Raw genomic sequence first — 12,500 nt, 5'->3', positions numbered from 1 at the left:
TGTATCATTGTAGAAAAGGGTTCAGAATTTCTGCCCCTGTATCATTGAAGAAAAGAGTTCATAAAATCTGACTCTTTAGCATTCATGAAAAGGGTTCGGATTTTTTGACTCTTTATCATTCGAGTAAAGGGTTCAGAATTTTTTACCCTGTATCGTTCAAGAAAAGGTTTCAGAATTCTTGATCCCATCTAACACTAAAGAAAAGGGTTCAGCATTTCTGTCCACTTTTTGAAGGAAAGGATGCAGAATTTTTGAGCCCAGTTATCACTAGAGGAAAGGGTTCAGAATTTGAACTAAAAAATGGCCAATAAGGGTAGTGTCTATGGCACTGTAGGTGTCCTAGTTCTACTAGTTCACTTCAACACTTGGCCTCGAAAGAAACCCCATACATCCGTTTGCATCAGTAAACATTTAGATGATGAAACATTACTGCATTTCCGTTAACAAAGATTGTGCTTATCCTTGAAACACAGTAGTAGTAGTAGTAGTAGTAGCAGTAGTAGTAGTAGTAGTAGTAGTAGTAGGAGAATAACAACTGCATTGGTTGTTACATTTCAAAATGTAACAAGCACGTAGCAATTTTGGACAAAAGTTTTGGGAGAAATTAACTTGCAAGTATTTAGTGGCATTACGCCCAAATAGCCCATCTCCACCACCCCCTCCCCCCCCCCCCCTTCCCCTCCCTTTGCCTGAGTCCATTTGTTGTAGTAATCGGCAACAAAGCGACTCAGCCTGTCTAATCCCATTCATAGCATTAGTCAGCTCAGCTGACATAAGATCTTAGGTCTCACTTTTCAATCTAATTAAAGATTTGCAGATCAGGTTAAGTACGTTTTTAAAAGTAGCCATATACAGATACAGAACAAAAAGAAGAACGCAGTTGAAATTTTGGAGTACCAGATTGCAAGCAAGGTAGATATATATTTGTCAAAAAGGAATTTTACCTGTTAATAACATGCATGGAAGAATTTCTCCATTGTAATTGGCTAACAGAATTGCATTTTCCAGGTAACACACTGCAGAAGAAAGGTAATTCAGTGCAAAAAAGGGCCTCGGATGGCGATATTTTTGTGACTGCCTGATACGCGTGCGTCTCTTTTTACGAATTACGAATTTTTTATATAAATATTATTAATAAGTAATCACAAGCTTTTTCTCGAGCAATTTGGAATAAATAAGCACTGTCTCGTAAAAGTTGTTCAAAGGCTACAAATTGCACTCACGCTATGGGCTCGTGCCTTTTTTTACCTTTTAATATGACATTGCGTATTACCGCACATCGCTATCCTAAACTGTACCGCAATTCACGAAACCAGCATTTGCAACGCGAAAGCCTACTTCTCATTGAACTAAAATAACTATAATATGAACCCAGTAGTCATCCTTTGCTTCTCTGAGAGTCCGTGAGGTATTAAAATCCTTTGAGTGCCAGGACTGAAATCATGTAAATTCACCTCACAATTTGTATGAAATGTCACTTCGACAGATATATTGAAATGAAGATTTTTATCAGCTTACGAGCTGTGAGCTCGATATAACACCAAATTCCCATGACTACGTAACAAAGAACACTATGGCACTATTTGGGAGAATCAACGTTTCGATCGTGGGAATGAGAAGGTTAATTAAATCAAAGCTTCTATAGGCCTTTATGGGTTCTGATCCTGTCAGAGGCTAACAAATTTTCTGGGTAATGTTAGGTGGCCTGTTTTCAAACAGTGGAGAGTTCATGCACTGTAATATTCTATTAAATATTAACTTCTGTTATCTGTTATTGTTCTTGCTTGCTGTTTTGCAACTGCAGGTGCTCTGATTTCCTTGATCATTGTAGCAGTAGTGGTGGTGGTCTTCTCATAGCCATCGTTGCTTGAAGCTTACAGAAGAAGAATGCTACTGACCAAGGATCCCTCCAAAATGGTACTGGCTCGGCAAGCGTCGTAAAGCAGTTTTCAGCAGCTCAACCAAAAAAGATGTACAGTTTAGTTAAGTGTCAATGGTTTTAGCACAAGAGCACTAATTAAGGACACTAATGCAATTAACTCAAATCAAATCAAATATTGGCTTTTATAGAGAGGGGAAAACCGGAGTCCCCGATAAAAACCTCTCGGAGCAGAGTAGAGAACCAGCAAACTCAACCCACATATGACACCGAGTCTGGGAAACGAACCCAGCCACATTCGTGGAGGCGAGTGCTCTCACCACGGCGGCAGCCCATTTCTTGAACTTATGATAAAACATGATAAGGTATTTGGCATGCGTGATAATTCTCAGGACGCCTACATGCCAAATTTCTCATACTGCTTTTTTCCAATGCAAATGGCCTCGTTTCTAATACCATTTTTATATTTTTCACTCAATGTCTCCATCGGTACCGCGTTTTTAATCTCAGATTAAACCAAAACAAAAAAAAGATACTAAAATTGCCGCCATTTAGAAATTAGGCGTGAATGAATTGAAAGGAGCAACTTAGCATGGCATTTGCAGCTGACACAGTGGCACTCGCCTTTTTCGAAAAACCCCCTCGAACCTTGTCATATGATGCTGCGAACAGGCTCACTGTTGGCTTGTTCTGAGATCTTTGCTTCAATTTCCTCGTATAAATGGTGTTGTGTTTAAAGTCAAGGGATGGGAATGACTGTTGTTGTTATATAGCTGAATTTTCCCCCAGCAGTGCGCGCTCTCATTGCTTACTTGGAGGTCATTTGACATCTAGCAGAAAACTGTTTCCCGCCAAAAATCTCTGATCGGGCAACAGAGCAAAATCTATGACGTCAGAGGGTAACAGTGCACTGCTATCCGCGAATGTTGACTGACGACCGCGTTTCTGTTGCCGTTGCACGTTTTGCTTTTTGTGCTATATAACACATCACTTAATGACTGGTCCCTCAGGAAGCACTTCATTTTGTTTCCCTCGAATCTCATTGTTTCCCTCGGCTGGTTCTTAAAGAACAAGGCACATAATAATACACACATTCATATGTAAATAAGTGGCCGGATAATTATTCTGCAGTTTAGCTAAGGGACGCCATAATTACTTGGATTTTGACATTGCACAATTTGTCAAACTTTACCAAAGAGAAGAAGTTGTTCGCAGGCAAAATGCTCCCTACCTCTCGACCACTGGGTGTAACTTTTGTTGACAGATACCATTGTTTCCACTTTTAGGTGAATATTCTCAAAGGGAGGACCCATAAGGCTAGGTTTTCTTGGTGAGAGTGGTTGATCTTATGTAATCTGGATTAGTTTCATTGCCCTTTGTGTCCAATAACAATGGGTCTTGTCTTTCATTGCTTTTGTTACACGTTTTTTGGGTGTGTTTCATAGTCTTATTTTTTGATGCTTCTTCTTTAGTCTTTCCTTGGAGCACTCAACAATGGCAGTTCAAGAGAGACGACACAATGGGAAAGAAGCGTGATGGAAATGGATATGCCAGCGTAGGGTAATGGACAATGAGCAACACTAATGGTTAGTTACATAGACAGAGACCTGGAATCACACTCAATGACTCACGGTCACAGGTTAGCGGCAAAGGCATGTAAACCTTCTACTTTTAGGCGTGCAACCCTTTTCGGAGTTCAGTGCATTGTGAAACATCATTAGACTCTTTTCACTTGGCAAATTTTCGTGCCAAACGAATTTTGAAGAAAAAAGGAGTGAAGAGAAAATATTTTGCCTAGGAATAGCCTTAGTAGGGCGTTTAATCATTTGTTGTCAACGAGTGTGTATATCTTTTAATAAAAGAGAGCCATCAACACAACTATTCAGCCCTTACAGCTGGAATCAGAGCATAAAGGTAGTATTCCATGTTCCAATGGCTGAAAAGAAAATAGTTGTCTGGTTCTTTTCTGGCTCACCCAGTAATTCTCAAATGGTCCGGTGAAATTTACCATACATCAAATATTCTTGCTTATATCGCGGGAAAACAAATCTATTCACTTTCGCGTTTTTTGTCTCGAGTTTTTGTTTCTTGTGACTGGAAAAGTTAGCTGAGTTTGTAATCATCTGTCTGTTGTAATAACGACTTTACACAGAGCTTTGCTGTGTGAAATTGCATTAAAACAGGGAAGGGGGGATGGGGTGGGGTGGTGTGCTGTCTGTGTAACTTGTGCGGTGAATAGCCCACTTTCGATATATTAAAATTCAGTCCTAAACAAAAGGCATCATCTCGAGGCTCTGGGGAATAAACTCATACAAGTCCTTATATTTATGACCCAGAGCCTCGAGATGATACCTTTCTTTAGGACTGAATTTTAATATATTGAAAATGGTCTATTCCCTTGTATAATATCCAAAGTCATTTGTTATGATGACGAGATTTATTGACTTTCATTTGTTTCAAGGGATGTCTATTGAATTAGGAATATCAATTTTAAGTGCTGGTAATAGACGAAAGGTAGAAGTTATCCACACACTTTTTGTTTTATTTTTTCAAGTTATTTCTCCTCTCCTGTTCTCAAGACACTTTGGAAGTTCTAACAGTATATCCAGAAACAAATGGTCCATGGCTAAAGTCCTTACTGTACATCAAGATTTTAAGGTCAAGAGTGGGGCCGTGTGCTGAATCAGAACCACGAAGGAATAGAACTCTATGTAGTTTTAGTAGTTGAATTATTAAAAGAAGGAACTGTTCGTTTATGGAGCCATATATGTAGTCGGTCCAGTCCATCTGAGTGGCCACTTATATCGTGACGTATACAACATAATCAGCGGAATCAAACAATCATAATATTTGTCTATGTATACGTATACATACATTTAACAATTATTTCATGAGCCCGCGTTGGATATGAGATAGTAAATAATAGCTACAACCACTCTCATATCCAACAAGCGCGCTTAGAATACGAAAGAAAAAAGCGAGAAAATCCGAGCGAAATTGAAAAAAACTTGATGAAGATACGATGTTGTACAATTACTGGTGGTTAGACAGACGCAGGCGCACCACAAAAAACATCTCTTACCTTTTGGCTTACATCTAAACTTCGGAATTGATCAAAACTTTCCTCAATAACGTTTTTTTTTTTGCCTTATTTAGTGAAGAATTTTGCTTTCCTGTGAAAAATAATTTTAGTTTAGCAACGCTTATCGCAATCATTTTCCATATAACGTCAAACTAAGGTATATGAGCTGATAATCGTGATTGATTAAACCAATCAAAGCACGAGAAATGCAATGAGCGAGGTTGAGAATTTAATAAATATGTATATTCTCTACTTGCACAAATCCCATAATACACCTCTTTAACCCCCTAAAAAGTTTGCATAGGCATTGTTTTCGGTTTCTCTTCGGACATCTTTATGTCCCAGGAGAAATTTCAAAAAATGATTATGCAAAATTTTGGGGGGTTAAAGAGGTATATTTTGGGATTTGTGCAAGTAGAGAATAACATAATCAACGATAATACGCCCTCACTGGGGTCAGATTTTTTTTTTTTTAAGTCTTGTTTACAATTCGAGCGGCAGTGTTGTATCACTATTTATCTTATTTTCCGACAATGATTTCCTTAAATTGACGTAGACGTTTTCAGTGGCACTTTTGGATTGCGAATTTAAAGTTGCTAATGATGTCCTCAGTTGCCTCACCACAAGATTGATCTCTTTAACCTCGAAATTCAAGCAAGACGAAACGTGCACTGCGAAAGATCCTATTTTATCAAGTATAGGAGATGATGAAATACCCCATTAAGTTTTAGCAAGCCTCGATATTCCCGACTGTACTTTAAGTTCAAGCCAAAGTTGTTGGGCGCACTGAAGTACATGAGTTACAGATAGTTTGCATTGCATTCACAGGGTGAAATAAGGAGTTTCCGTCATTCGGAAAAATGACGGAAACACGATACTTCAACTTTCCGTTATGTTTCCGCAGGGCGGATACAACGGGAAACTCGATAGAGAAAAACGATCATAATGTTTCGCGTTTCCGCAGCGTTTCCGCTGACTGAAACGCGTACGGGTGTTTCATTAGTGTTTCCGCAAAACGGATTCGCTCAGAAAATCGAGATCTTTTCCAAGGGGCTTTCCTCTTTCGGCAAAATGAAATGGCGCCAGTTCAGCGTACAGGTTTACAACTGAATTTGCGCTCTAAACAATACCTGGACAATTGTTTTGCATCATGCAAATTCACGTGACGCCTAGGGGTATATGATGTGATAAAATTACTCCCATCTTCCTAGTCAATGACCCTCAAATGTAAAGGGTGGGCTGAATTCAGTAAATAACTTTGGAGTCACGCGTATACCGCTCGCGCAACGTTGTTTTAAATCACGCGTTACAACATCAACCCTACTTATAACTGATGAAGGCTTAAGAATTAACCCAAACGTTAGCCAAAACTTCCTAAAGAACCACCCACACGTATATATTACAAGTCAGTTACAAACATTAACATTTTCAACAAGGTATAACAAAGTTCTACTTTATAGTGTCTCCTTGATCTTTGTTTCAAAAACCTTTGACATGGGAGACCCAGGGGCAGTTAGTCAAAACCGGACGAAGGAATCACTAGCATTATCAGGACTGGCAAAGGTCGTCCCGTCCTGGCTGGCTTCCCAGGGGTTACCGAGAATGAAATCATTTGTAATACTTGCAGCTTCTACAAGCCTCGCAAATATCTTTCCAAGTTTCAATTGAAATGCAAAAATACAGACGGAGTAATACTGGGCCGCAAAAAGATATATCGGAGTCAAATAAAGAGGACACACGATTATAGTGTCAATGTTCTGATGCTTCTTATTTATGGCAATTAATCGCCAAATGAAAATGATACAATCTTCTCGAAACGCTATCTGAAGAACACCAATATTGCTTCGCTTAAACTGTAACTTCCACATTCACTTAGTCTTCACTTCGACACGAGGATCAGTTTATTGACCTTTGAAACCTTGTCCCATTTTGTCCTTACTGCGCATGATTGCCTCGTTTTTGAACCAAGGTCAATTATAATTGCGCGCCTTTTGAATCTTGCTATTTCGCTCTTCGGTCGTTCTCTTGAAGTCCTTCGGTTTCGGCAAAAGATAAAATGGTTTCACGGGAAGGTTGCCCAAGTACTAGCAATGCTCAAGTACAGCAAGAAGTGACCCCAAATCCCATGGAAGCCGTTTTGAAAGAGCTGGCTGAACTGAGAGCTTAACGATCGTTTGGACGCAATGTGCAAATCGAAGAGTCTCTTCAGTTCCAAACAGCGCTCGTCGGTTGATCCAAGTTGTTCCGTAAGTACTGAATTGTAGTTTGCTGCATTCTTATTGTTTTCAGTCTCGGTCAAATTAAGTGAACTCCACAGAGTCCTTCGTACAAAACTTGTAACTGCATGCGTTGTAATCAATATATAGTTTTACCAAGAAAGTTTATTGTTACATTATGATTACAGTACTGTACCGAGAAAAATCTTACCGAGTAAGAGTTTAATACAGCGATTGTGAAATTAATGTATTTTCATAAGAATTGTGAACGAAGATGTCACCTTAGTTCTTCTGCGGCAAAGTTTATATATGTATGTTGAGGTTTAGAGTTACATGTGTTCCTATTTAAAGTTAAGCCAGTTTGTAGCATTTCTGCGAACAAGTACTTGTATGACTCTTTTTAATCTCCTACGCGTTTCGTGGTGGGCCATCCACCCCGCAGGAGAGCTTGCTCCCAGGCTAATGCAGGAGATGCCGCTTAGGAGAAACTAAATTTGAAAAATTTCCTGGGCGGCATTCTCCCATTCCTCCCTCGAGGCTCGCGCCTTTGAAGCTAAAAAACACTCCCTATTTTCCTTCAAAAGTGGTTAGAATCTATGGGACTCCTGCACCTCTCATTCACTTAAAGGTATGGTGGACACTTACTTACTTAAAATGACTGAGATCTCGAGAAAGCCAACAATGGTGATTTTCTTGTTGCATTTATTTAAAAGGACGCTGTCAGAAAGACCTACAGAGAATTGAGGAAACAGAGGGAGGATTTTGCAGGCTTTCTGACAAGTGCCAGGTTGGTAAATATTTATTAAATATTTTTTAAACTACTGCCCGGTTAAAAAGGCTGGTAGTAATGAAGCAAATGTTGATATTACTGTCGTCCGCTACTATCAAATGGTGAAGGAGCTAATGATCACGTGGAAGACCCAAGAGCAACACAGCGGATGCTCCCTTGTCTATGCTATACAAAATCACAAATACAGTAATCTTTCAGAAATAAACCGTGGTGGGAACCAATGTTCACCATCTTGCAGAAGCCGATGCAAACATGAATACTCATTTGTACCAATTTCTATCTCCACTATGTCACATACAAATGAATGAAGGGGGTAGTTTTTAAAGAAACTATGACGAAGGGCTAACGCTCGAAACGTCAGCTTTTAGAATCTCTGTACGGTGGCCAATTTACTTTGTCAACTCCGTTGATAAAACCAAATTTTTGTATGTCACATACAGCTGTCCTGGACTATTGTTAGTGGAATTCTCAGCTCTTTCTTTTTTGGTTTTTCTTTCCTTTTTTTTGTCTGACCACTTCCGGATGATAATAATTATTCTTGTATGAGGAGGCAACCGTATTGGAAATAACTGTAATTAAATACACCTCTCTCTCTTTCTCATTGTGGTATAAGTAGTCCCAAATTTCTTTGGGTGGGCTGTGCTAAAGCTGCATAATATATCTCCCAGACAACAAAATAACACTTTCGTCAATGCTGTGCAATTTTCAAAGTGAAAATATCTCATGAATTTATTCATTAGGTCATGCAAATTGTACGATGTATAGAGAGTTTCAAAGAGAGTTGTGACTTAACAATTGGCTTTCATTGACAAAAGTCGGGCCGCTTATCTTAGAGTGGGCTGTGCAAAAGCTGCTTATCCATCTTTGAGTGGACAAAATGGCACTTTTGTCAATGAAGTAGGATTTCCTTGAGGTTAGGCTATGCCAATTACAGTACAGTATATTGGCAACTGAGTTTCCAAGAGAGGTTTGACTTAACAATAATTGGCTTTCATTGACAAAAGTCAGGCTGCCCATCTCTGCGTGGGCTGTGCCAAAGCTTTTTATCCGTCTTTGAGTGGACAAAATGGCACTTTTGTCAATGATGTCCAAATTTCATTTTGAACGTATGATTAATTTTTGTTGTGGTTAGGTTATGTAAATTACATTGCTCACTGACTTTCAAAGAGAGTTGTGACTTAACAATAATTGGCTTTCATTGACAAAAGTCAGGCTGCCCATCTTGGAGTGGGCTGTGCCAAAGCTGTTTATCCATCTTTGAGTGGACAAAATGGCACTTTTGTCAATGATGTCCAAATTTCATTTTAAACGCATGATTCCGTTGAGGCTGGGTTATGCAAATTACATTGCTCACTGAGTTTCCAATAGAGGTTTGACTTAACAATAATTGGCTTTCATTGACAAACGTCAGGCTGCCTATCTTGGAGTGGGCTGTGCCAAAGCTGTTTATCCATCTTTGAGTGGACAAAATGGCACTTTTGTCAATGATGTCCAAATGTCATTTTGAACATATGATTAATTTTTGTTGTGGTTAGGTTATGTAAATTACATTGCTCACTGAGTTTCAACGAGAGTTGTGACTTAACAATAATTGGCTTTCATTGACAAAAGTCAGGCTGCCCATCTTGGAGTGGGCTGTGCCAAAGCTGTTTATCCATCTTTCAGTGGACAAAATGGCACTTTTGTCAATGATGTCCAAATTTCATTTTAAACGTATGATTCCGTTGAGGTTGGGTTATGCAAATTACATTGCTCACTGAGTTTCAAAGAGAGGTTTGACTTAACAATAACTGGCTTTCATTGACAAAAGTCAGGCTGCCCATCTTGGAGTGGGCTGTGCCAAAGCTGTTTATCCATCTTTGAGTGGACAAAATGGCACTTTTGTCAATGATGTCCAAATTTCATTTTAAATGTATGATTCCGTTGAGGTTGGGTTATGCAAATTACATTGCTCACTGAGTTTCAAAGAGAGGTTTGACTTAACAATAATTGGCTTTCATTGACAAAAGTCAGGCTGCCCATCTTGGAGTGGGCTGTGCCAAAGCTGTTTATCCATCTTTGAGTGGACAAAATGACACTTTTGTCAATGATGTCCAAATTTCATTTTAAACGTTTGATTCCATTGAGGTTGGGTTATGCAAATTACATTGCTCACTGAGTTTCAAAGAGAGGTTTGACTTAACAATAATTGGCTTTCATTGACAAAAGTCAGGCTGCCCATCTTGGAGTGGGCTGTGCCAAAGCTGTTTATCCATCTTTGAGTGGACAAAATGGCACTTTTGTCAATGATGTCCAAATTTCATTTTAAACGTATGATTCCGTTGAGGTTGGGTTATGCAAATTACATTGCTCACTGAGTTTCAAAGAGAGGTTTGACTTAACAATAATTGGCTTTCATTGACAAAAGTCAGGCTGCCCATCTTGGAGTGGGCTGTGCCAAAGCTGTTTATCCATCTTTGAGCGGACAAAATGGCACTTTTGTCAATGATGTCCAAATTTCATTTTGAACGTATGATTAATTTTTGTTGTGGTTAGGTTATGTAAATTACATTGCTCACTGAGTTTCAAAGAGAGTTGTGACTTAACAATAATTGGCTTTCATTGACAAAAGTCAGGCTGCCCATCTTGGAGTGGGTTGTGCCAAAGCTTTTTATCCATCTTTGAGTGGACAAAATGGCACTTTTGTCAATGATGTCCAAATTTCATTTTGAACGTATGATTAATTTTTGTTGTGGTTAGGTTATGTAAATTATATTGCTCACTGAGTTTCAACGAGAGTTGTGACTTAACAATAATTGGCTTTCATTGACAAAAGTCAGGCTGCCCATCTTGGAGTGGGCTGTGCCAAAGCTGTTTATCCACCTTTGAGTGGACAAAGTGGCACTTTTGTCAATGATGTCAAAATGTTATTTTGAAAGCATGATTTTACATTGCTGAGATTATGCAATTTAAGTTTTTATCTGTTATTGAATTTCAAAGAGAGTTGTGACTTTACAATTGGCTTTCATTGACAGAGTTAGAGTAGTGCGTGAGCTGTTAATCCCTCTTTGAGAGTTAAAATAGCAATTTGGTCAATTGTGTTAAAATGTCATTTTGAAAATATTATTTCATGACCTTGGTTTATGATAATGATTCTCTACTTCTAGCAAGCATAATACATCTTACAAAGCACGTTGCACTGTACATGTACTACATATGTAAATTTACTTCCAATGATGACACCCTCTAGCTAAGAGATGCCACCTAGGTGGAAATTACCTTACCTGCATGTTCATTTTAATTTTAATCATTTGATTTGCTTTGTCTTAAACCCTTGAGATATGACCATGAAGGGAACAAGAAGATTGAGGAAATTATTGTCAAAGAAATCAGAGGAAATTAATTTTTGGGAAGGAAAAATGGGTCAAGGCAGAGATAAAAGGTACAGTTCATATTAACACATTGCATTTTTGTGCAGTACCTCTCCAGGGTATTGTAAATCCTATGTCAGTCAGGTATAACAAAACAGAAGGCAATAGTCTGTCAAACTGACCTTCCTTAGAATACAAAAGAGCATATGAATTGTGAGTAAAACCATATCTTCACACCAATTATTGCTTCCATTCTTTTGGCAATGTAAAAAGGATGTTATTTTCTTATCTTCCTCTTCCCCACTGTTACAGCTGTTAGAAGTCATGGTACATTGTATCATGGTTCTGTACCTTTTTTTGAGAAGGCCTATAGATGGTTTAAAATTCCACGGTGATGGGAAAAATAAATAATATTCCGTATTGGTTTTACGCCCAATATAGAAGAGATTCAAGAGATTAAAGATAGTTAACCAGCTCAACAAAATGCTCTATATAGCATGAATTGTTGAAAGCTTACCGTAATTAACACATGGTTGATCCACGTTAAAGGGGCAGTTTACCAATACTGGAGAAGCCTCGGTGATAATGAGGTGAGAAAAAGCAAAGGGAAATTGGAAGACTACCGGATTGCAACAAGACATCACCTCAGGGTTCAAAGGGTGTGTGCCATGTAAATGTAGAATTGGTGTTGGCAAATCAGTTGATGTAATTTCTATTGATAGCAACAAGGGCAATATAGTGTGTCTGTGATTGAAATAATAATCATGAGAAGACAAATGGCTTGCACAGATACATGTCCAGGATTGACCCTAATTAGATGCACACCGATTTCATTAAACCTCATGAAGCGTCCCTTTGGTCTTCGCCCCAACTTCAGCACCACTCTGACTCAAGTCTAAGACTGCAGACAGTTAACATCATAAAGTGTCCCATACACTCTTATCTTCAAATAAAGATACACAGCAGTAGTTACCCTAACCTTAAAATGACGCTAACCCTAACTTTTATCTTAAAAAGATAGAAAATGCTTATACTTAACGGGAAATTTCGTGTTGGAAGTCAAAATTCGACGTGCATTTCATTAGGGTCAATTCTGGACATAAGTGGATTTGCATGGCAAAGGTGGTCTTGAATTGCTTTGGTCTTGGATTGGTGACAGAGTAAAATAATGGAAATGCACTAT

At 38.7% G+C, this 12,500-nt stretch overlaps 1 protein-coding gene and 1 long non-coding RNA gene across 2 annotated transcripts in view; both read left to right on the top strand.

The window, feature by feature from the left end:
* Positions 1-5,272, top strand: part of LOC137982324 (hemicentin-1-like) — a 132,533-nt gene extending 127,261 nt beyond the window's left edge. Inside the window, exons 24-27 of the mRNA XM_068829400.1 lie at positions 1,805-1,982; positions 3,166-3,209; positions 3,352-3,518; positions 4,434-5,272. Coding sequence (XP_068685501.1) covers positions 1,805-1,857 — 53 coding nt within the window. The 3' untranslated portion in view covers positions 1,858-1,982; positions 3,166-3,209; positions 3,352-3,518; positions 4,434-5,272. The remainder of the gene's footprint in view (positions 1-1,804; positions 1,983-3,165; positions 3,210-3,351; positions 3,519-4,433) is intronic.
* A 69-nt stretch (positions 5,273-5,341) lies between these two features.
* Positions 5,342-12,500, top strand: part of LOC137982435 (uncharacterized) — a 9,528-nt gene continuing 2,369 nt past the window's right edge. The window contains exons 1-3 of the long non-coding RNA XR_011118694.1: positions 5,342-7,207; positions 7,891-7,964; positions 11,286-11,388. This is a non-coding gene — a long non-coding RNA (uncharacterized lncRNA). The remainder of the gene's footprint in view (positions 7,208-7,890; positions 7,965-11,285; positions 11,389-12,500) is intronic.

Source organism: Montipora foliosa, chromosome 13 (genome assembly GCF_036669935.1).
Source record: "Montipora foliosa isolate CH-2021 chromosome 13, ASM3666993v2, whole genome shotgun sequence".
In the NCBI taxonomy this organism is placed as follows: domain Eukaryota; kingdom Metazoa; phylum Cnidaria; class Anthozoa; order Scleractinia; family Acroporidae; genus Montipora; species Montipora foliosa.
This window is presented reverse-complemented; position numbering and strand designations above follow the sequence as displayed.